This window comes from Salvia splendens, chromosome 19, assembly GCF_004379255.2.
Source record: "Salvia splendens isolate huo1 chromosome 19, SspV2, whole genome shotgun sequence".
Classification (NCBI taxonomy): domain Eukaryota; kingdom Viridiplantae; phylum Streptophyta; class Magnoliopsida; order Lamiales; family Lamiaceae; genus Salvia; species Salvia splendens.
Genome location: NC_056050.1, coordinates 12867138 through 12893083, shown reverse-complemented (window position 1 = coordinate 12893083; position 25946 = coordinate 12867138). Strand labels below are relative to the sequence as shown.

The 25946-nt window shown below is 36.8% G+C and overlaps 2 protein-coding genes across 4 annotated transcripts; both read right to left on the bottom strand.

Moving 5' to 3' along the window:
* Positions 1 to 5367: 5367 nt before the first annotated feature.
* LOC121778185 (protein BUD31 homolog 2-like) lies at positions 5368 to 12705 on the bottom strand. 2 transcript variants are annotated; one of them, XM_042175486.1, is made up of 5 exons: positions 12516 to 12705; positions 9919 to 10032; positions 9068 to 9171; positions 8812 to 8999; positions 5368 to 5632 (listed from the first exon to the last, which is right to left on the bottom strand). In XM_042175486.1, exons 1-5 carry the CDS (start codon positions 12545 to 12547, stop codon positions 5588 to 5590), a joined length of 483 nt encoding a protein of 160 aa, XP_042031420.1. In that variant the 5' UTR covers positions 12548 to 12705; the 3' UTR covers positions 5368 to 5587. The 2 variants fall into 2 exon arrangements, with proteins under 2 accessions (XP_042031420.1, XP_042031421.1); XM_042175487.1 differs by lacking the exon at positions 5368 to 5632 and adding an exon at positions 8437 to 8618 and having other exon boundaries at positions 12516 to 12689.
* Positions 12706 to 13517: 812 nt separating this feature from the next.
* Positions 13518 to 17622, bottom strand: LOC121778184 (derlin-1-like). Of its 2 annotated transcripts, XM_042175484.1 has the most exons (7): positions 17507 to 17622; positions 17241 to 17376; positions 15296 to 15369; positions 15101 to 15194; positions 14337 to 14465; positions 14095 to 14258; positions 13518 to 13820 (listed from the first exon to the last, which is right to left on the bottom strand). In XM_042175484.1, exons 1-7 carry the CDS (start codon positions 17521 to 17523, stop codon positions 13694 to 13696), a joined length of 741 nt encoding a protein of 246 aa, XP_042031418.1. In that variant the 5' UTR covers positions 17524 to 17622; the 3' UTR covers positions 13518 to 13693. The 2 variants fall into 2 exon arrangements, with proteins under 2 accessions (XP_042031418.1, XP_042031419.1); XM_042175485.1 differs by lacking the exon at positions 13518 to 13820 and having other exon boundaries at positions 14095 to 14224.
* Positions 17623 to 25946: the final 8324 nt, after the last annotated feature.

The following is a 25946-nucleotide window of genomic DNA, read 5'->3' as shown; positions in this document are numbered from 1 at the left end:
AGGAGGAGTGCCGACATGCGGTCGAGAGGAAGAGGAAAGGAAAACAGATTGCTCCTTCCTCGACCAAGAAAGCAAAAGGGAAGTCCGTTGAACCCTCTCTCCCTCCACCTGCTAAGGTACCGTACGCTGCTGAGTCCGGAAGCCCTGATGGGTCCAGTGACTCCGAAGAAGAACAAGAGGTGGAGCTCAACTTTGAGCCGAAAGAAATCTGGATTACTAAAGAGCTGCTGAACGAGATGAGGAAGTTCGCGGACCCAAAACGCACAACAATATACACGGAGAAGAGTGGTTTAGGAAAGGTTGCTAAGTCCGGGAAGATGTATGACTCGGCGGAACTAAAGGAGATCTCGAGCAACGATGAATTTCGGGGATATATAGAGGCAATCGGCTTTGACTGGTTGCTAAAGCATAGCACCCTTGAGGTTCCGATAGACTTGGCCCGGGAATTTTTCTCGACTTTTCGGTTTAAATCTACCACCGACTTGGATGCCGATTCCATTAACTTCCGGCTCTTCACTGAAGAACATGTGATGAGCATCCGTGAGTGGACCTTACGGATGGGTCTACTGACGCGTACAGAAGATGACGAAGGATTATGGAACGAGAGAATGGTCGGCCCACCAAAGTTCACGCCAGGTTTCAAAGCGCAGAGCGCATGGGAGTTCTTGACCCACCCGAGGGTGGGTCAATTTAAAACTAGTTTTTCGAAGGCCCACCATATCGAGAACAGGATCCCGAGGTTTGCCCAAACCTTCATTAGCTATAATCTGATGGGCACAGCTAACAACACATTGACGACTCCCGACTTATACTTTACCTGGTGCATGGACACGGGTGTACGTGTCCACTTAGGCTACTAGTTAGCCCAAGCCTGCCACCAAGTAACTGCCAACCCTTCCCGGCATCTATACACATGCCATCTTCTCGGGGCTTATCTACAGCGAAATGTGATCATGAAGATCCACAAGTCATGCCGAGAAGTGAAGATGTGTCTACCCCCAGAGGTTTTCAACATGGATTACTTCTTCAACAAGGGGCTGCTAATCACGCACGGGAGGGATGTCTGTTTTTATGAAGTTGGTAAGTCAGAAGCCCAAATCAAACAGGAGCAAGAGGTGGCGGGGGTGACAGAAATTGCTGATGTGGATGCAGCCAGAGAGTCAGTCGTGGAAGTGGAAGTGATGAGGAAGGAAGTGGAATGGATGAGATCCGAAATTCAAAAGGTGAGGGAAGAGATCGTGGCCCTACGGGGTAAAGGGAAGGACAGTGTTGGGGCTGAGGGAGTCCGAAAAGAAGTTGTCGGAGTAAGAACGAAGATCGACGAAATGAAAACGGAAGTCAGGAAGGTTAGGGAGGAAATGGTGGCCCTCAAGGGGCGCATTTCTGATCTGGTTGAGACATCATCCATATGTACTGAGAGGAAGACGGAAGGTGTCGCATTAATAATGACAATGATTAAGTGGTTGCGCGAGAAATTTTCGGACGCACCAAAGTCACTTCCTGGATCCAGTGGCGGAACCACGGCGCCAAGTCCAGGAAGTTTATCTATCCAGAAGCCGCCACAAGCCACCAAGCCTCTGACCATCCTGTCTTCTGCTAGACCCGTGACTTTAAAGAAGACCGTACCCAGACAGACTGAAGAGAGGACAGAGAAGCCGGAATCGCCGGCAAGAAAGAAGGCTAAAGTGATCCAACAGGCCGTGCCGCCCAAGTCTGGCTCCCAAGGGGGCCAGACCCCGAATTAATTCCCCCCAACCCAAGTAACTTTTACTTTTCATATTTCTGTACTTATGTGTTGCAATTTCCCACACTTAGCCCATTCTTTGGTCTAAGTGTGAGAAGGGGTTGTGCCGTTTTTGCATGTTTAGTTTTAGTTGTTGAACTTTCTCCCACTTAGCCCGGTGTACGGTCTAAGTGTGAGAAGTTTGTTTTGTTTTTAGCATGTTGTTTGTTCGTTTTGTGGTCTGTTTTGTGTTGTTCATACTTCCCTGTTTCCCCCCTTCACTAGGATAGCTTGGGGACAAGCTTGAGTGAAGTGGGAGGGGGAGGGAATAGGTGCAGTATGTAAATAAGAGTCTTAGAGTCTTCAGTTTTTTTTATTTTATTTTTGCGTGTTGCATGAGCTAGTGGATACAATAAGGCAAAAATTCCCTTAGTAAGAGCAATTGAAGAAAGGATACACGTCAACTTTGATGCCCTTTTCCTTAATAAACCAAAAGCGGTTTGGATGAAGTGAGGACGATAGAGGATGCTTTAGATAACCTAGCTGTGCAGCCCTACTATAAAAGTGAGTTATAAGCCTAAACACTTTGAGCTAACATGTAAAAAATGGGCAGCCACTTGATGCTTAGGGAGAAGAGTCTGACGGAAAAAAAAAGGGTTTCTGGAGGTATAAGCTGGACGAAGTCCAGGAAAATGAGGTATAAGCTGGACGAAGTCCAGGAAAAGGAGTTATAAGCTGGACGAAGTCCAGGGGAGGAGAAAATTGAAAAAAAGGGGAGGTATAAGCTGGACGAAGTCCAGAGAAAAAAAAAGGGGGGAAAAAGAATAAAAATTACCTGACCTAGAAAAAAAAAGATGATAGAAAGGAGAAACTCTCGTAACCCAACGCATCAGTGGTGTAACTTTAACGTTGGAGCGTTTTGGTCCTAACATCCCTGATGAGGAATGAGCGATCGAGCGAACCTAACCGCTAGGAAATCCATAGGCTTCTTGACAAACTGACGGACCGTTTAGGTCGACGAAGGAAGAGGAAGGATTTGAAGACCGTAGACAATCAGAGAGAACTTAAGCTTGTGGGGACCGTTGCCTAAAAGTTGAAACTAGTGCATGCTTATTTGTTGTGTTTTGTGTTCTTTGTGTGTTATTTTTTCTTTTCTGAATCTGTAGTTGTCTAGGAGTCTGTTTTTGTGTTAGTGTCTTGTTTATAGAGTCGTTCTTGGGAACCGTGCATTGAAATTCGCCTTATTTCTTTTTTCTTGTCTTTCATACTTGAGGACAAGCATGGTTTAAGTGTGAGCAGTTTGATAAGGCTAATTTCATGCATAGGTCTAGGGGAAAAATTCGTGAATTTACAGGGTCTAACACTTGTTTTAAGCCAGGTGTGTAGAAGGAATCCGCCAGGTCCAGGAAGGGAAGGCGGTAATCACACGCCCGAGGAAACTGGCGGATAAGTGAACAATGTGCGAAAAATTGCTTGACGGAGGAAACCTCGGAGTTGAAGGGTAGAATAGAGATTTCTACGAACACTCTAGAAGGTTATGTCCGCATCTATAAAAGGGAGAAGCATGCACGCTGGAGGGATCTTCTCGGTTGGAGGCCTCGCTAACAGCCTGTAGCTTAGTTCACTTTTCACACACTTGGGTTCTTTTCGTGGGGAGATTCAGGGTGACGCACTTTGGGTACACATCTAGCTTTTTCACGTTTTCGATTGGGTTGTAACACCGTCCTTCTGTGGGGCGAAGAAACAATTTAATTTCCGCTTTCGTACTTTGCTGATTTCACCGAGCTTCGCTGTTCGAAGCTCGGACCTCTGGTTGTTTTTACCATTTATTCCGTATTTTATGCGAGTTTTATTTTCAGTTATGTCGATGATGTTGATTTCTGGTTTTGCTGCTATGATCTTCTGGAATTTGAGTTAGTTTACTTGTTTTGGATGCGTTTCGCAATTGTGTTCTGAATTTATGCAGGTTGTGGTTGGATCTGGGTGATCGGAGTCTGTTTGTTGATGAATCGGAGAGTTGAGTTCGCTGGTGTTGTGGAGATGTTTGTGATTGTTTGAATTCGGAGTTGATCGGGACAGATCTGTGAAAACCAGAGTTATAGAGTCGATTTTGTCTGTTGTTGGGTTCGGATCGCTTGGATCCGGAGTGGATTAAGCATCCGACGTTAATCTGAGCAAGATTAATTAAATTTCATGCCTAGTTTACGTGTTTTCATTTCATTTTGCCTAGTTTACGCAGATCTGATGTATTTCCGGTTCATGGTAAGTTTCCAGCATCCAAATCTTTATATTCTGTTCGAATCCAGATATATGCTCCTCTTTCTCCATTTGCGTGCTTGAATCGGTTAGGAAATTTCATGTCGTTGTTAGTTGGAGCATAAGTTTGTTATTTGCAGCTTTGGCCGTACTTACTATATTTGGAGTCATGGTCCCCGCCGTTTTATTCTGTCTGTCTAGTCTGAATTAGTTAGGCGTTTACTCAATCTAGGAAGTAAAATGTGTCTCTCATTATTGAAGTCTGATTCTATTTTCCTTTCCGTGACCTAGGTCTATCATTTACATTTCGTGTCTAGGTCTAGAGGTAGTTAAAATTCTCAATCCTTTTGCGTGGCAGCAGCCGCTTGTTTCCAGAGTCTCTAAGCACTACTTCACGAATCCATCTTCGTGGGATCGACCCCGCTTCTCTATACTAATTTATAGTATTCGGGTTGAGGGATTTATTTTTGAAGGGGAATCGAGTGTGTCCAACGACAAAAACACTGTTGTTCTCTTGAGTTCCTGGACCTGGTGATCCGGTGGATTTAAGGAGCGTGGTGTCTTGACCGAGCACTTGCTTTAGTTTTCTCTGTGCACACTTGACTTACTTACTATCACTGCTTACAGAGTAACCACCTTCAGCGCGCCTTAGGGCGCCCCACTGCTGATGCCCTAACCGATAACCGATCGTCGCCTTGCATATGGAACCGAAACCGAACCCGAACCAATAACCGAAATTGTCGGTTATCGATTAACCAAAAACTGTTGTTTTCGGTTCGGTCATCGGTTAACCAAGACCGAATTCCCAGCCCTACTGGGAGATGGATTTGGGAGAGCCAGTAGAGATTATGCCAGGGCTAGAAGAACCTTCTAGTTCTTTTGTAAAGAAGAGGAAGAAGAAGAAACATAGTGATGCAAGCAGAGAACACCATAAGACATGAGTAAGCATCAGAAATATGGCAGAGAGGAAGATGGTTATCTTTCATCTTGGCCTTGATCCTAGGATTATGAGATTGACTTGTTAGATAATGGGCAAAGAACAAGTTCCACCTCATCCACCCAGCACGAATATGAGGAATATCGAAAGAGCACACGGAAGCAATCACAATAATTCAAAAAAGGAGACAACATAGAGTTTTTACGCACGCAAGCGTGCAACGTGAGAGAGAGCAAAGGGTCAGAGTTGGGAGAGAGATCAGCCTGTTAATAGAAGGAATGAGACAAATGTGTCACGACCGCCCTTCTAGGGTATAATAAATGTGGCGATCGTGACCTAACATGACTTAAATGCAATAAGGAAAAAGACAAGTGTTTTATAAAAGGGGTTTGACCAAGGTAATTAATGAACAAAAATCAAAGAGAGAAGGTCAGGGTGACGCTTTGACAGATAGACCAAAGAGAAAATAATTATCATCATTGATATTCAAGATAACAAGGGTTCAGCGTACTCCAAAACATAACATGTCTTTAGATTCTAAACGGAACTCATAATAGTGTCAAGATCAAACAATAAGTAAAACAGGTTTCACCGGAAGCATCCAAGAGAAGAGTGAAGTTATGTATGAAGACACAACGACACTCACAGATCAAAGATAAACAATTCATTCTTCAATTAACTTGCGCAACACCACCATACTCTCGTCGCCGCTCAACCTGCACACAGGGAAGACATATGCAGGGCTGAGTACTATAAAATACTCAGTGGACTCATGCCGAAAACAGTTTATCAAAATATTATTTATCATGCCTTTTTCAAGTATCCATCGGGGTTTTTATTTTTAGAAAGGCCCCGAGGTACCAAAATATTTCATCGTTCAAAAGTCGACTGATCAGTCATTTTCCCATAGACGTTTACCATATCTGTCAATACATGACTTGGAATGTGGCCACAGACCAAGTCACTAGACCGGCCAGCCCGTACGCTAGCACACGATCTACCATAGGTGTACACTAGTCCAAGTAGGGTTTGCGGCCCTACGAGGACCCGAATTCGATTTAAATAATAATGGCATAAAGCCATATCAGATAGGCATGTTAAAATCAAACAAGGCATGATAAACACAATTTCATTCCCATCGATAAAACATTTAGGACATCGTCCTTATTTAAAAGAAAGTCCATCTCGCTTGTTTAGATAACACAATACACAACTCAAAGCAACCCTTGTTCCTTGTGCTCACGTACGCACGACAACCCTTGTCAACACCACAATACAATCAGCCTTTCATCACAAAAATTGTCATGCATGCCCTAACGTTCCTTCCATCGTCTCTTTAATTTACCCATCCCAAACGTTCATCAACACAAGGAAACACACCATAGCTTACATCAACGAACCCATCCCAAACGTTCATCAACACAAGGAAACACACCATAGCTTACATCAATGAACAACACATCACTTCATCATAGAATGGGTTCCTTAACACATATGCATCATGTATATCATTCAAAACTTAACAACATAGATTATTTTTGTATGATAGAAACTGGCAGAATAGCGCAGTCATTTTGAAAAAATCATTAAAAATTCATCCGACCTCTGTTAGGGCTGAAATTTTACCAAAATACAGTAGACACATCAAAGATCATCCAAGTAAAATTTCACATCAAAATCACATCTTTAGGTCGGTCAAATAAAAAATGAAACTCATTGGACGAGAATACAAATTCTGGCAGAACTCCGCAGTCAACTTCAAAAATTCATTAAAAGTTCATCTTTCGTTCAAAAGGGCTGAAATTTACACACAACACAGAAGACACCTTGAAGTTTACTCAGTTAAAATTTCGCACCAAAATAAGATCGTTTGGTCAGTCAAAAACACGTCAGAATCTACTGTCCGAACACCACAGTTATCATGCTTCCAAATTTCGAATTAGGGTTTATCAAATATTCATCCAAACACATAAGCATGCTTCAAAAAGATCTCACCATCATGTTCTCATATATTCACATAGCATTCACCACAAATCATCCATAAGTTCATTCATAAACAACCATGAACGCATATACATATCTTTTTCTCATGCAACCATCAATCCCACCCGATTAAATCTTAGATCTACGATCTCTACACTCATTATATGCATGAAGGAATCAAAATCAAGGTTTCAATGGAGAGGATGAGGAAAAGAAATTCAATTATACCTTTCTTGATCGAAACGATCGGTAGAAACAAAGTAAAATCTTGATTCTTCAACAATTCTTGAGGCTTCAACTTAAATTCTTCTAAAAAAGATGAAGAATTCTTGGAGAAAAGATAGAAGAAAAATTGAGAGAGAGTGGGAGAGTGGAGAGTGGCGTGTAGTTAGTGGCTAGGGTTAGGGTTTTCGTCCCTTATTTATAGAGATAATTTCCAAGATTTGATTCTCTATAATTAATTAAATGAATAATGTGGAGTTAGAGAGAGGGAGAATTGCGTGAATTATGGGAGAAGAATAAGGAGGAATTCAAAATCAAGGTTATTTAATTAGCCTATGATTTAATTTGGTATTTCACGGAGTAGAATAAAATAATACGGAGCAGAATAAAATAATAATTTTCACCATTAAAATAGGGAAGTAGGCGATTTTTATTCCTCTCTCACAAGGAATTAAATTCAAATCATAATTTAAATAGGATATGGCAAGATCTCCTTAGATATGGTAAGATTGCTAGGATATTTGTATTTATTCATGGAAGGGAATAAATAAGGGATCAAATAATATAATAAAATAATTTCCTTCTCCCATAAATAGGAGATTTTTGAAATCTCCATTGGAACAAGCATAGGGGTCGAATTCTCATGGAAAAAAATAAGGAATAATCGGGTTTTGGATTTAATTTGGATAAATATCCCAAGCAATTAATTAAATCCAAGGAAAAATATGATTTCTTCTCCAATAATAACAGGGGTCGAAAATGTCAAATGAATACTGAAGCTCCTATTTAATCTCACTCATCCCTTAAGAAATAATTCGTCACAATATATTTCACCCCGCATAGATTATTCACACAGCCACGTCACAATTTCAACCATTTTCACTTCCACCACATATTCTCAACATTTTGACCTTTCAATGGCCACGTCATATGTTCCACATCTTTGACTATTCAACAGCCACGTCATATGCTCAACGGGTTTGACTAATCAAATCAAATCTAAATTCCAAAACGCAATTAGGTCACGCAGAAAACATGCAATTAATTCACTCATCATTTAATTCACATACTTCACGGCATTAAAAGCATTAAATGCAAAAATTTTATGTTTCGCAAATTAGGGTTCCGAAAGTGGGGCGTTACAAAATGTGATTTTGATTTTTAAAATTTTAATAGATAAGATGAGCAGACATAGTTGACACTAATCACATAGTATAACTAATTTTATTTCATCACTATAATATCAAATGAAATCAGAGAAAGTCACATGTTTCCAACTTAAACTATGGACTAGGGTTCAGAAATGTTATTTTCAGGCATAACATTTCTGAACCCTAGTCCTTAATCCCCACTAGCACAGCCATTACAACCACAATGCACACATTCAATAACCTTCTCCTCACGCAAATGCTTTGGAACTCGGCAGACACAAGTCGTTTGAAAGTTATGGTCACGAGGCTACATGCACCTCAGGCAACAAAGCCTCTCATAACCAGGCTGCCATCAAAACAATTTTCATGTGAATCAATCGTAGGTAATTGGAATAATAGCCATCTTGGTTTTTAACATTTTATTTGGTCCAGCAATAGACAATAACAACAAAGACATATATACATAAATGCTGAAAATGTTCAAGATCTTCAATTAGCTATACTGTATTGTATGTTACTTCCTGTGACAAAGGGCATACCTTTTTCCATTTCGCAATTGAGTTACGATCTGCATATCCCTGATCCAAGCAGAAGTCGTATAATTCCTTGGAGATTTCCTTCCTCCTGTGATAGAGATCAAATATGTATCTACTCTTCTGATGGGCAATTTTGAAAATAGGCCACAAGGCCTCACATTTCCTTTTACCATCATTTGGGTCATTCTCAGCTGCCACAAACATATAACATGATTAAGAGAAAACAAAAATAGAATATTGTTAGTAAGAATCAAAGAACCTTCTCTCATCTTTGCTTGTAGTTCACTTAGAGTAGGTTCAATCATCTCCCACCCCTCTGGTATCTTTACTCGGGTCGTCTTCAACTTTGGCATGGTTCCTATCCTGCAGCAAGAATTATTCTAAGAATCTAGAAAATGCAGAACTATATTGCCAATTTACCCAACAACAACAACTTTTCAGTCAGTCTCATAATCCCATTTACTCACATGGATATTAACTTTGTGGCAACTAATCAAGCAAACAATACAACAGCCATTTCTTTATTTCGGTAAGCATAAGATTATACTCCCTCCGTCCCTATGTAGCTGAGTCGTATTCTTTTTTGGCAAAAAGCAGCTACCTTTCGTCTTTCTTACTCTACTCTTTCATATTGTATTCACTCTTTACCTCTCTATCTTTTTTCTTTCCTACTTTATAGTATCCATTTACTTAACTCACTTACCACAACTTTTCCTAAATCTCGTGCCGAAAAGAAATACTCCTACCACAGAGGGACGGAGGGAGTAATTATTAAACTGAAAAATCGGTATATCAGAATTCTGGAATATTTTTCAAGAGCTCAATCCGAGACAACAAAGAGTGAAATGCAAAGACTAAAATTGAGGCTACAACTTCTCAGGAATTCATATCTAGATTATATTTCTCACTGTCTTGATAATCTATCACAACAAAGTCAGAATGGAAATGAAAGTAGTGGCGTGGTTGTTTCATCAAAGTTAAGTGGCAGAGCTAGTTAAATATACAAACACAATTCTCAGAACCAGAATTTCTCACAACATTTAATACTAATCTAAATTCCTGGCTGAAAAATTGAGAATTAAAATAAAAATAAAATGAAGATTTAGCTACCGATGAAGGCACGGCAAATCGCGGCGAGGTTGAGACGTGAGAGGTTTCAGCGGGAAGGCTAACTGGACAAGCACGGTGAGGCGGCAACTAGATATTCTGAGATAGGGATGGAACCTACAAGGTTGGACATTGGATCTTCATATTTAAAATTGAAAAGAATTCGATAAATTTTAAATTTAAATTTTATTAAAATATTTCACGTAATAAATTTTAATTTTCAAATTTATTTATCTCTATTAGCAAGAACCGAATGTACGTATACATTATATATAAATTGAGTGTGTAATTTTTATTTTGAATGAACTATGAAAATAGAATTTGAATGATGCAGGATGCATATTAAAGGTTCTTCGTGAAATATTTGGACAAAAATTTTTAAGTTATTTGAGGTAATTTTTCATCTTTATAATTTTTGTCATTTTTAGCCTCAAGGGCACTATGGCATTTTCCTTTTGTTCGTCGGTAGCTCATTTAATGCGATTACATTTTTTTTTGTTTTTTGCATATCTTATTTTATACAACACGTCTAATTAATGATTCCAGAGGTAAAGAAAGTATTTCCTCTGTTCCATCGAAAATGATCCACTTTTTTTAAAATTTGTTATGTCAAGATGACCTATTACTAAAATAGAAATCATTTTATCTCTATTTTATTTCATTTCTAATACTTTATTCTTTTCATCAAACACACAAAATAAACTTGCATAAAATCTCGTGTCGCTCAAGGAAGAGATCACCTTCTTTGGGACGAGGGGAGTATTTGGTAATTGAATGTTTTAACTTTTCAAACTTCTTTATTGACGTAAAATTCATCTCCCTCTCTTATTTTATTTTATAATTTTAATCTTACACATTTCCTAAAATTTGGATCTTCATTCTTTTGTGGGTATTAGAGGTGCCCACGGTTCAGGAACCGCCGGTTTCGGTTTTGGTTCTTAACCGGCGGTTTTTCACGGTTCCGAACCACCGATTTTTTGCGTTCCGGCTTAGTTTCACGGTTTTTCGGCGGTTTTTCGCGATTCCGGTTTGGAACCGCTCGGAACCGGCGGTTCTTACACGGTTTCGGTTTGAAAATTTTTTAACCTGAACCGATTCACGGTTCAAAAATCGACGGTTTCAGTTTGGGTAAATTCTCACGATTTCGGTTCGGAACCGTAACCGGCGATTACAGTTTTGGTTTTAACCGCCGGTTCGGTAAACCTTGGGCAGGTTAAGTGGGTATACACAACAAATTGAGAGTGTAATGAATTCAAAACATGATGAAGAGGAGTGTAATGAATTCAAAACATGATGAAGAGAGGTCGCTTCCTACACCCCCACCACAAAATACAATATGTCGTATGATTTCCTTCTAGAATTTACCATGATTTTTAACATATCCCTTTCACAGCACCAATTGCTGCAATACTGAAATCATAACCACCTACATCCACTTTCTCCTCCGCATAAAGAATTTGTCGAAACTATCGATATTCCTCAACACGAGAACAAAGAGAAAAAAACTTGAGAGAAAAATAATTAAAATGTCTCTTCTAAACTTATGTAAAAATATGACATCATTTAAAACATAATGGCGTTAGTCAAATTTTTGCTAAAGTAAAATTCTGACAGTAGCTCTTCCAATAAAATAACTGCATCTGCAAAAGATGGAAATTATGCATCTTCTTGCCAAAAAAATTTCAATAGTGCTCTCAAGGATAAAAATGGAAAAATTGGAAAGAAAAGGTGGAAAATACCTCAAATAAATTAAAATTTTATCAGGATATATCAGGTGCAATTAATTTCACAAAAAATCGCAAATATGCATCCTATATTATTTAGAGACCATTTTTATCGCTTTTATTGTATAGAATGAACTCTATAAATAATTCACAAGGGGAGTGATCAATTGCTAACTCATCATTTAATTGATAACTATAACTAATTTAAGACCATATGATTTTAGAAATCTTGTGGTCTAAAATTTTCCACGTGTAATTTTTATTTTTATTAATTAAATCGAAAAAGATAAAAAAAAAACTATCAAATTAGGTTTTGGATGAAAATGTCAATATGGTGTTTCGAAAATATCAACTTAATGCTTTGAGAATGTCAACACAATACTTTGAGAATGTTAACACATTGCTTATATTGACATTCTACATGTATTATATTTACATATTTTATATACTATATTGACATTTGTTGTTGTACGAAAAAATTGAAAATTTTCAAAAAAATTTCCAAATTTTGACATCGGAACATATGTAAGTGAGATTTCGTTAGAATCCTTATGAAATTATCTTTAATTTGATATATGTTGTGCGAAAATATAATTTAAATCGAGAAAGTTATATGCGTTTTAAAGTCGTGAGATATTTTTCAAAAGTTAGTTATAACTCATTTGTTGTAAATTGACCTTAATACCCTTATTGACTTTTTTTGTTTATCATATTGACATTCCGAATCTGATGATCTAGGCTTTTGATTTGAATATCTAATGGCTATTATTTAATTATAGTTATCAATTAACTATTGTGTCTACACTCATACTATCCTTGAAAAAAAAATTTCCTCACCTAATGGTATAATTATATATAAGGATTTTGTTCACTTACCTTCTTTCTACTTCCTCCATTCCAAGCTCCATTCCAAGATAGATACCACACTCGGATTTATGGCACGAGATTTAAGAAGGTGTTTTGTAGTATATATTAAGTGAAAAGAGAAAAAATATTTTTATATAGACTAAATTCTATTTTTAGTCCCTTATACTTGTCCTAAAAAACTTTTTGGTCATATACATGAAGTTTGTGACCTTTTGATCTCAAACAATATGTTTTGGACCAAACTTAACTTTTTTCTGTTCAAACTAAAGGTCAAACGTGTTTGACCAAATTAATGACTTAATTTTAACCTAATTAACTTAATTAATTTGGTCAAACATGTTTGACCGTAAGTTTTAATGGAAAAAGTTAAGTTTGGAGCAAAACATATTGTTTGATACCAAAAGGTTACAAACTTCATGTACAAGACCAAAAAGTTTTTTAGGACAAATGTAGGGAACTGAATTTGGACTTTAGTCTTTTATATGTTAATGTGAAAGAGAACTTTTTCCAAAATCAAAATATGACATCTTTTGTGAGATAAACTAAAAAGGAAAGTGTGCCGTTTACCTTGGAACGGATAGAGTAATTTTTTGGAAGAAATTTTCCTCAACTCCATTAAAGATAGATTTTATGTACTCCCTCCATCTCACATAAGCGAGACATTTCTTTTGAGTATGAGATTTAAGAAAATGGTATTTAAAGAGTTGAGAAGAGAGAGACTAAAGTAAATAGGTGAGTCAATAAAGTAAGAAAGAGTGAAATGTGTTTTTTTTTACTAATAAGGAATAACTCATTTTAAGTGGGACGTCTCAAAAAGGAATATGAATCGCTTATAGTCGAACAAAGGAAGTAATATTTTCATTTTGATTATGTGATGCATACATAGTTGACTAAAAAAATACACCAAGATTAGACTTGAAATAGATGAGCATGATTATTGCCAAATAGATATTGATCAAGATTTAAGAGATTTTAACATTATCCCGTTTAGAATTGCTCGCTAGCAAGTTGTAAGGTCAGAGTTTCCTCACAATGAGCTCAAATATCAATTCTATAGATCAATATAGCAACCATAATAAGGGTAATCTAGTCTTGGGCATAGCATATACACAACTTGGAATGCTTGTGTAGTGTAGAAATATGAAAAGGAGTGACAGCATGTTGTGTTTATAATTATATAGTCTAGATTAGCGGCCGCCTAGGCGGTAGCTTCTACCACGAAATGCGACACCACCATCCGAATCGGCTTGATGCGAGTTTCTTAATGGTGAGTTCATTTGGTATCCCTCGCCCCAAAAATCAATCAATTTATGACTACTAGAAATCAAGGATAAACTCAAACTCATATCCAATACTCCATATTAGTAGAGTCATTTTCTTTTTCTGCAGTCATTTTAGAAAAATGATAATAATAAATAGTTAAAATGGAGAGATAGTAAAGCAAGAGAGAAGTCTTGTGGAAGGTCGGGAGGGAGGAGTAGCTTATATTTCCAAAATGAAATGACTCTACTATTGTGGAAGGTAGGGAGGGAGGAGTAGCTTAATTAAAAAGATATGGTGAAAGTAAAAATAATAATTAGAAGGATACACCCATAGAGGAGTCTTGATGAGAGTCCTCCTGCCTGAAGAAATAGGATAGAGCACTGACAAGAAGTAATAAAGATGGCCAGCGCCAATGCCGATCAAGCCTTGTTTAATACGATTTCCAACTAGCAAATCTACTACCAACATATACCAAGGCATATAAAACCCCTGTTACAAGTTACAACCAACAAAGCGCATCTAATTATATGATGTAAATTCAATTAAATACTTGATCATTCAACATACCTTTAACTCAAAGAGACCGTGGACATTGACACGAGCATTTGGGAATTCTCGAGCCCAGTTGTAAACCAGCACGTAAACTACGCATGGCCCCGTGAATGGATGCCACAAATATGGAATTGCTGCGATCACCTATATTTTACATAAAACCAACAAGAAGTATCTAATGTAAATCTACAAATATATTTTTGGAGTATCGATAGTGGTTGGAATCTAGCCCGGTCAACGCTGATTGACTGATCGCACGACTGACAAAAGTTCTAATTTCCTTAAATTAATCGATTTATGCTATGTTCCAAGCAGATGATTGTGGTATGTTCTGATTCATCTAACCTGATTCCCGGTGAGCAATAACGAATTGAAGAAAGAACCTCCATAAATCTTGTATTTAAGAGACTAAACTATTAGCTGTAATAATTATGGGCACACGTGATGGGCCGTGTCCAGATGCAGCATGGCTAGATACACGTCTAACACATGTCCGTGAAAGACAAGACGCTTGTAACGTTTCTATTTCTCGACAATCGTAGTGGAAGATTTAACTTTTGTTTGACTGATGTAGAACCCCATTGCAGTGGACTACACTTATAAATAGATTAATCACTCCATTTTAGAACACGTTACGATTTTATTTTAAATTTTAATGTAATTCCTCTATTATGTCCATGCAATTCCTTTTGTTTCTATTTTTCTTGGGATAGTAATAGTATTACGCCCAACAAGTTTATTTCTGTAGTAACTTATTAACAATAATAAATTAGAATTACCAGGAGAGTCATTGCTCCAAAAATATACATCCATGCTAAATCTGCTGTCCTCTTGTCATAAGGTCCCCTCTCTAACTGAACTCCGTAAACTAATCTGCAATATTTAATTATCCAAATTTGTTTAATTCTAATAATAATTGCCAAAAGCTTTTATTATAAAAGAAATTGGATAAGTTTGGATAGTTTTATCATTACATAGTTAAGAGACGTAACGCAAATGGTAGAGAAAATGGTCCTAGAAAGAAGAAAGGTGTGATGAATCTCCAAACCTGCCTCAAAATGAAACACAAAGTATATTATAAGGACATATATATAGATATATCCTTCAAGTAAATGTAACTGGCTAATTTTACTTTAGATGTTTTTTTATAAGTTCAAACATTTTACTTCCTTCGTCCGTGAATAGAAGTCCTAATTCATTCCACTATGAGTTTTAAGAAATATTAAAAAAAGTGGGTGGAACAAAATTAGTGGAATATGAGTCTCACTTGTATACATTACTAGTTTTAAATGATTGTGGGTGAAATGTGAGGCCTCTTTAACATTTGTAGTAATAAAGAACCGAGATTTATATTCATGGATGAACTAAAATAGAAAAACGGTACTCTTATTCGTGGACGGAGGGAGTATAAAATAATTTATGACTTAATAAATTGTAAAACAAATATTACATGAGTTACTACGTTTATAAGAAAGGGTGAGAGCTTATTTAAAACAAATATTTCTCTCTCTTGATTGAAAAAAGAGAATTGTGAATAAAAGCTGAATAATCATTATTATAAATGATATACTTCCTCTATCCATTAACAATGCAAATTTTTAAAGAGCCATAATTATTGCACAATTAGTATAGTGACATAGATAATAGTGATTGAAGTATTAATAGTAGAGTACGAGTTCCACCGTATTAAAAAGAAAATAATATTCTTAAATAGAAAATGTATAATTTCAAGGAACGAAGTAAAATAGGAATGGTTTTTAGTTTTAAGGGACTGAGAAAATACACCATATGTCCCCTAATATGTGTCCCACTTTGACTCAACACGAGTTTTAAGAAATATAAATGGTAGTGAGTTAAAAAAGTTAGTGGTGTATGAGTCTACTTTTTTATAATAGTTTTATAATATAATGCGAGTAAAAAAAAGTTAGTGGAATGTGAGGTTCATTACTAAAAGTATTACAAGTGAAGTGAGACAATTGATAGGACGAACCAAAATGAAAAACTGAGAAACATAATAGAGGATGGAAGGAGTATTATTTTATAAGATCATGAAAAAATATATGACAAAGATCGATGATTTTTTGTTGGGTGAGGGATGGAGCTTATAAGTTGTTCATGATCTTATTCATACAAAGGAAAAAAATTTGCATGTATCGAGTGCATCCATCTCCAATTAAGATTTATTAGAGCATGGATCGGACAATTATATTAACCTTTTACACTCACAATCTTTTACTTCCTCCGTCATGCAATTGGAGTCCTATTTAGTTATGAAAAATATTTTAAGGAATGTAAAAAAAAGTGAATTAAATAAGTTAGTGGAATATGAATCTCACTTTTATATATATATATATATATATATATATATATATATATATTAGTTTTATAATAAAATGTGAGTAGAATAAGTTGATGGAATGTGAGACCTACTTCTCATTTATGGTAAAAGTGAAATATGATTCTTATTGTGGACGAACCGAAATGACAAAACATGATACTTATTGTGGGATGGAGGGAGTATAAAATTAATACTCCCTCCGTTCCCTCATAGTTGAGGCAAAAAATTTCGGCACGAAGTTAGTGGTTAAACTAATAAACGTATTTGTTAAAAACAAAATAATTAATAAGACTTAAATATGAATTGAGAAAAAAATAAAATTGAATTAGATATGATATAGATTAATACAAAGTTAATTTGGAGAAGAGAGAGTCTAATTAAAAGGTAAGAGTTGGAAATGTGCTCAGTAAGTATCAAACTCAGGTCTCTAGCTTGGAGAGAGAGGCAACTTACCACCGGGTTATAGACAAATTTTGTGAAAGTTGGACTACATATAGTATTAATCCACAAATGTTTGGGTTGTTTCAATGTGTATACGTCAGTGGAGAGACGAGACACTTATAGTGGAAGGGAAAGAGTACCTGAAATTTTTTAAAAATATCGGAATAAAAGAGAGCAATGCTCCGTGGATCGTAAAGGTCCAAGTGGTAAGCAGCAGTTGTCAACAAACATACGACTGCATATGTCTTCGTCACTGGAGGTATACTCCTGTAATATCTACCAATCAAAATGAACGCACCTAATTACAAAACTGTATTCGATGCTACAATTATTAATTACTTCACTATCATATGTGTAGATTAACAAGAACTGATGCCAAGCTGGAAAGATTGTACATATAACTTACTCCATCGGCGTAGACATGGCTTCTGATGAGAGAGAGAGATGGTTACCTTCTTGTGTTGCTTGTGTCTCTTAAATAAATTATGATATGAGTTGGGTCTTGTCGTGTGAATTCCGAATAGAAGACTTGGAGTCAAGTCATCCTCATCCACCAAGTCAATTGCTAGTAATTAATAATGCATTGGAATTTTGTTCCTCTCATAATTAAGAGCATCTCCAATGGTAATAGGCCAGCCATACAAACTGCTCCTGCCACATCTTCAGTCCTCATACCACATCATCAGGACAAGCAACTGGACAAGCAATAGGCTAGCCACAATAAACAAAATTATAAAAAAACAAATAATTAACAATCACACAAAATACGGAATTAAATTTACGACACAGATACGTGAAAATTCAATAATAATATTTAAATTAAAAAAGTACATTAATTAAAAAAAATTACATTAATTAAAAAAATCTAACGACGTACAGTCCTCCGCGCCCACAACTCTTCAATTAAATCCTTTTGGAGTCGAATATGAGCATCCACTTGGCGCATGTCGGCATGTGCCTTGAGGCGGCCGACTTCATCGTGCGGTGCCCCTGATGTGCAGCTACGTGAGGTACCCCTGATGAGCATCCAAACTGCGGCTCCTCCGCAAAGTAGTCTTCATATAGCCGCTGATGTGCAGCTACGCCCGATCAATCACTGCTCGTCGGTGGACAACGGGTGGAGGTTGAGGTACCGCCGGCTGCAAAGCCCTTTGTATCAACCGGTTTATCTCGCGGGACGTATAGGCCTCCAACTCTTCGTTCATTTGCCGTTTGTACTCCTCAGCATCACCACCACTACCACCCGCGTTACTCATTTCACGTTGTTGCTCTTGTACAGAAATTAAGATGGAGAGAAAACTCGTTAAAACAAGTGGTGCGAATGAAAATGACGTGCAAATCGCGTATATATAGTGTTTCGAAAAATTAAAAAATAAATAAATAAAATTGAGCTGGCCGATCGCTCGCCGATCGGGAGCCTGCAATGGTGGTCAGCGCCTGAAAATCGGCGTCGGAACGCCAATTTTTTCGCCGAAATGGCGCTCGCCGGTTCCAATGGTCCGGCGAGCGGACCGGCCAGCGCCGGGAATCGGCTAGCCTGTCCGCTCGCCGCCATTGGAGATGCTCTAATGCATTTTTCTGCTTGGAATTGGTCAGCCAGTTGGAACTGTTCCAAGTCTCGTGGGCCTAACCCGTTTGACTTATCACTCACTAAAATTGGTTTTGCCGTCCATCCACTAAAATTAGTTTTTCCTTCTCTGAAATCATTTCTTGCTCCACATTTTTAAGTTCTTTTTATCCACAGCTAAGTGTCCACTTAACAAAGGATTTTGAAAATATTCTCTGTCTCATTCTAATGTACATATTTTTGTTTTTGATATGTCATCCTCTAAATAACAATACTCCTAAAACAATACTCCTATATAAAATCTCGTGTCAAATTAGATATGCTCCATTTAAAGTGGGACAGAGAACATTAAAGAAAGTGAGTTAAAAAAATTAGTAAAATATGAGTCTCATCTTTACATATTTATTTTATAATAATATATAAGTGAAATGAGTTAGCAGATTGTGAAACCTACTTACCCTTTCACTACAAAAAACTCATGGTTTACCAGCGAAAATTAGTAGCAGATATAGTATGTTGCTATTACTAGCGGATTGATGGCGGAATGTCCACTAGTAATTTTACAAGAGGAATTAGTAGCAAATTTATGATGGATTTTGATGCCTCAATCACACGCCATAATTAGCAGTGTATATAGAAACGAATTGACGGTCATTGGTAAGTTGCAACAAACAAATGTCGTTGGTAAAAATATTACCAACAATATTGTGGTGGATTGATATTCACTAGTAAGTAGCTACAGAGAAATGTCGTCAGTAATAAATTACCAACAGAACTATAGCGGACTAATGTTCATTGGTGAGTAGCAAAGAACAAATGTCGTTGGTATTAAATTACCAATAAATTAGCAACGACGAATGGTCTGCGACCAATTAACAACGAAAAAAACGCCGCTAGTAATAAATTAATTACCAACAAATTAGTAACGAAAAATGGTCCGTGAGTAATTATCAACGGACAAATGCCGCTGGCAATAAAATACCAACGAATTAGCAACTGAAAATGGTCCGCAAGTAATTATCAATAGACAAATGTCGATGTTAATATATTACCAACGGAATTGTAGTAAATTTTGGTTGCCTAAAGTACTAGCGGAGAATGGACTGTGAGAAATCAGCAGCGGAGAAACTTCGTTTGTGATATTTTTCTCTTTAATGAAGAAATAAATAAATACTCATAAATCCAATATCAAATTTGGAGCCGGATGTTGATAATTATTTCTACAAATAGTTGCAAAATATTTATTAATAATAACTCTGACCTTAATTACTATTATGTGCGTTAATTTTAATATAAATTACAAAATATTAATAATAAGAAAATATTTTCGATCATACTCCCTTTATACAAGTGATTGATTTCCATTTTAAGTTTTGTCCCATTGCAAATGATTAATTTTCATTTTTAGCAAAAATATTATACTCTCTCCGTCCTAAAAAAATATACTACTATTGCCTCCGTCCCTCTATAGCTGAGTCGTATTCTTTTTTGGGTTGTCCCACTGTAGCTGAATCATTTCATTTTTTGGTAAAAACGTACTTTACTTTCTCTTCATCTCTCTACATTTCCCCCTTTTTACTTTATTTTCCTTTTACTTAACTCATTTAAAACATTTTTTCTTAAATCTCGTACCGAAAAGAAATGTCTATACTACATAGGGACGAAGGGAGTACTATTTTGCTATTTCTAAAAAGTTTGATAAACTCATAAACAATTGAATATGAGTGAAACACAAATTTAGTCCCAAGACATTGCTACTGTCGCTAATGAATTTATATTACGAAATCTATTGCTCCATTATTTATTCACTCATAAATTTAGTCCCAAGACATTGCTACTGTCGCTAATGAATTTATATTACGAAATCTATTGCTCCATTATTTACTTATGAGTTATATTTTCTCATTCTTTCTTATTATTGAAGTTTCTTGAATAAACCTAGTAAGAGAATTTTGTACATATATTATCTTAATTCATAGTGACCAATGTATACAGTAATTATTTTGCTAATTGTAAAAGTCTTACTACAGTTTAATTATCTACATAAATATAAATTAAATTACATTAATTATTGTTTAGGATATACTGTAATATTTAAATCATTAAATATATAACAACCCTTCAAACTATATCATAAAGCCATCGAGTAAATAAAAATAAATATAACATAATGACATAATTAATTTTGTCAATAGGGCAATTGATTGAAACTTACGAAACAAGCCCAATATATAGTTTGGTTGTTTGGTGTTAGAGTTTTGTATACCAGAACCTTTCGGTGATTGAATATTGTAATGGTGATTGAATATTGTAATGACTCTTGTTTTATTTTTTAAGAAATAAAATATACTATTTTTGTCATAATGATGTTATGTTTTATATTTAATGATTGTTGCGTTAGTGTGCTAACTAATTTACAGTAATAACTAATAACTTTCAATTCTGTATATTAAAATTATGAACACAAAGACATAATTACATTAATACAACATGTAAATTTAAGTATCAACACAAGAAGATTGATAAATTTATTTCTTTGTGTTGATATTTTTCACATACAAAACTGATATTAGTTATTAGTTATTACTGTAACTTAGTTAGTATTTGATCACACACCTGTGTTACATATTTAAATGTTATAAGAAACGTAACAAGTCAAAGTCTTTGTTTTAGTAGACCGGTTGTGGGCGACGTCCACTTTAAGGTAACACGGTCAGTTCTGAACAAAGAAAAAGCAGATGTTCACAACCTAGATAGGCCTTGACTACCTATCGTGAAAGGTTGCAATGTCAGTCCGCATATTTCTAAGCCTTACTGAAATAAGATGACATTGGTGTGATATAACACTGAACGGATCTAACTGTTGGGGTTTGCACAACAGAAATTGCAAATTAAATAAATCCACAAAAGAATCTATTTAGGAGATTATGTGGATCGATTCAATTTCATGCTTGAACATGTAGAGACATATTATTGGGCAATTAATCGCATAATTTAGAATTAAATTATGATGTTGAATACTTACAATTATGATTATCCAAAGAATCGAAGTGGCTTGCTACTTCTCCACGTGTAGATCTTGAAGTTTGATTGTGATTGCAAGACCAACGATCTTCTAACCTATGACCCAACTCTAGATCTAAATTCCTTGTGGGAGGAATCTCTTATAAATAATAAGGATCTTGAAGGGGAGGACAAGAACGCCAAGAACACACAAAGAGGAATTTCCAATTCTTCTATTAGAGAAAGAGGGCCGAAACTTCCAAGTGTGGAGGCTAGGGTTTCACTTCTTATGTCGTGTATATTGTATATTTGTCACACCTCCTTCATCCTCATTTATAGAGTTTGTGATGGCCTAGGTTAGGGATCTATGTGGCTTGGATTGGGCCTCCCCTATTGGACCTTCTTTACTAATTAAATTATAACCCATAATTTAATATAAGGCCAAATGAATATTTCTTGTGCCACTGTAGAAGAAATACTGACTGCCCATCCAATCCGTGATTACAAGCAATCCGGGTTAACCTCTTTAATATATTATTTCCCGTGTTTAAGACATTCTATATCCATTAATTAATTTATAGTCTGCTATGGACTTTAAATTAATTAATATATTTTAATTTCCAAGAGTTTGTCTAGTACGATATGTATATTAAATAATATACATTGCTTTTCTAATTATTCTTGGATTAAATCCAAACCGGTCGGGTTTCCGAATAATAGAACTTCTCTCGAACACCTCTTGGGGATATAGTCAAACCGCGAAAGCACACGATTCAATGTAATAATAAAAATGACACCATACTAGTTATTAATTACTACTACCCAAGATATCAGGAATATTGGGTTGCGAAAAACCCACACCTATTGATAAGTCAAAGCAGCGTATGATTAAATAACGTGTGTCCTATATTATTACAAAGATTAAGAAATATTAAATCTCCAAGACATCGTCTTTCATTAGATAGCAATAAAGACGTGTCTATACTTTAGATTCTTTCAATGCTATACCACACCAGTGTCAGTAGTCATTCTCAAGGTAAAGACGACTTTCGGATGGACACTGCAACCTTTCAATTGGTAGCCAAAACCTATCTAAGTTGTGAAAAAGTTTTACTTCTACAAGGTTTCGGCTGAGTCACCTACTGTGATGACCTGTTCCACGACCCAGCCTTCAATGTAGAAGACTTAGACTGATTTTACTTTCCGGCGTTTTAATTATATAATTAAAAATATAATTAAAGACGGTCAATACCCATTAAAGTAAAATACATAGCATGAAGAAAACATTTATTATTCTCATTAAATAAGGAGAGTTTACAATATACAAGCAATTTATCAAATTTATAATAAACTCGAAAAATGCTTTTTAGTATATATGTTCCAACACTAACTGCAAGACATGTCTTTATGCTATCTACTGAAAGACGAGGTCTTGAGAAGTAACTATTTCTTAAACAACATATGATAGCATTGAGCATACAGTATTGGTTATACACTACTTTGACTTATCAAATGGTGCGGGTTTTCGCAACCCAATAATCATGATATCTTGGGTAGTGGTGATTAATGTCTAGCGGTGCTAGGATTGCTATTATGTTGGGACGCGTGCAAGGTGAGTCTCGTTTGATAATGTCCTCAAGAGGAGCTCGAAACAAGGTTTTATTATTAGTAACCTAGCTAGTTGGAATTTAATTATTCTATGAATAATAAATAAGTGTTTCTTGCTAAGTCCACTCTTGGATTTAATAAGAAGTTAATTAACTACATACATAGCAGAAAATAATTAATTAATGGACATTTATATCTAAAGTGCGGGAAATAAACGTTTAAAAAAATGGAAATCCGGATTACTTGTAATTTCGGATTTGGATGGACAGTGCAATATTATTACTATAGTGGCTCATAATAATATTTCAATATAAGCTATATTAAATTGTGGGTTCAATTTAATTAGTATAGCTAATTGGGTGGGGTCATATCCAAACCTCCATAGTTCCCTGACTGGGCCCAAATATGAACTTAATATAAATATGAGAATAAAGGAGAGACAGAATACAATATTATTTTTACACAAACTTTTTGCCCCCTCCCCCCTAAGGAGTGGGCTATTTTTCCTCTTCTTACACTAAGTGGGAGTTCTGTCTTCTTTATTTAAGTCCTAGTGTTCTGATAAGATCAACCCACACTGATTTCGGAATACAGTTCGGGAACCAGGTAGAAGATTCATGGTTGAGTATTGAAGATCATCACGTGGAGAAGTTGCTAGACATCTTCGATTCTTTGGAGAATCAAGAAGGTTTAACTTCTAAACCGCAGAAAAGCATGTTTTAGGTTTCAATTAATCAAAAACATGTTTAATTCAAGTTATGAGCATGATACATGTGATAATTGCACGAGTAGAATTTGTCTGAATAATCTGCTAAATAGATCTAATTCTCTGATTTATTTGTGCTTCCGCTGCAATGCCCCATCACTTGGACCCTTAGACATTAAAACTAAAATCTTATTTAATAAGGTCTACATCCCACAATAGGTTAAGTCAAATAGCACACAATTCTTCTGTTGGAATCGTGTTTGGTCAATGGACTTTGACAAATAATAAATGTGACGAGACATTTAATTTTATAAAATAAAATGCAATAGCGACGATCTACTTCCGAAGTAGATGACCGTGATATATTCATTTGCTCTAAACCGATTCCCGGTGAGTGAGAAATTATGAATTAAACTCTGTAACAATTGTGAGCTATAAAGGAGCTATGAGATAAAACCAAAGGATTAATTAAATGAGTTAATTATCCTACATTGGTGGAGAGAACCTTATTAAATATATATTTAATAAGATGAATTATTACGTGTAATAATTATAGTGGACTAAGATGGACAATAGAGCCCACGCGTGCATACTGCCTCGTCACGAGCCGCGAGCCGCGCTCCGTGCATCGTGTCTTGCGACTCGTGCCCCGCGCCCCATCTATCGGGTGCCATGTGCAAAAAGGTCCATGACGGACCCGACGCATAGCGAGTCCCAAACGATCCACGATGGACCCCGACGAATAGCGGGTGACAAAAGATCCCCTTTGGACCCCGACGCATCGTGTGCGAAAAGGTCCATGATGAATCACATCGTGTAGCGTGTCCAGATGCATCATGTCTCTCCAGCTCCCGTAACGGCTTGTAACCCCCGGCGGTTACAGTCAAGCCAACATGACACACATAATGGCCGTTGACTCCATCAATGCCCAATGAGTGGACATGGCCTATAAATAGGCATGCATCCCTTGCATTCCAAAGACAACCATATTGCATATCATTTGCATAGCTCTCTCCCTCTTTCTGCATAGTCTTCCATCGAAGCTCTGCCCTCGCCATCATCCAGTTCGCCGGAGCTTGTTCTGTTTGCGGTGCTGCAACGAACAAGACGAAGCCATTTTATCTTTGGGGACGACACGCCAATCTGAGAGCACTATCGGGGCGTATCTCGTCTTGCGGAAAGATGACTCATCGACTCGGCTTACAAATTACATCTACGATTTATAGTTTTTGATAATTGTATTTTCAATTCAGTTTATTTCTGTTTATTTTCTCCATTTTTCATTGGGTTGTATTACGCCCGATTAGTGTATCTTTGTATCACAGTATTTTATACCAACAATCGCAAGACGAGATATACTTGCCGTTGAAGAAGAAGATGGACTTTAAACTAAATCTAAAGCTTTCGAAACTAATACCTTAGCATGGAGATGGATCCCGTCGATGTGTTCCCCGTCGCCGCTTTCCCCGACTCCAACACTGACGTGCCCAATTTTCCCCCGCTGGGCTCCCATCGTGTTCACAAACCCCCCGTCGGGTCCCCGCTGCGTCCAATATTCCCCATCGGGTTCCCGCCGTGACTGCGACTCCCGTTGAGTCCACATCATTACCCTTGATTACCAAAGCGCCATGGGCGTTTACTAACCCATTTGGGTCGCTGGTGCATCCACCTTAGGTGGCACCGATGGTTCCACATTAAGTGGTTCTATGAAATCCTTAACTGGATCGTGTGTTGAGTCCTTAGGGATCAACACAAGCGTTGTGGCCTTCGGGGCTAACACGCAAATAGATGGTTCCACTATTAGTGGTTCCGTGAGATCCTCCAATGGATCAAGTGTTGAGGCCTTCGCGGTCAACACGTGTGTTGGGGCCTTAGGGGCCAACACGAGAACTAGTGGTTCCACGTCTGGTGGCTCAATGGAATCCTCTAATGGATTGAGTGTTGGGACCGTCGAGTCCAACA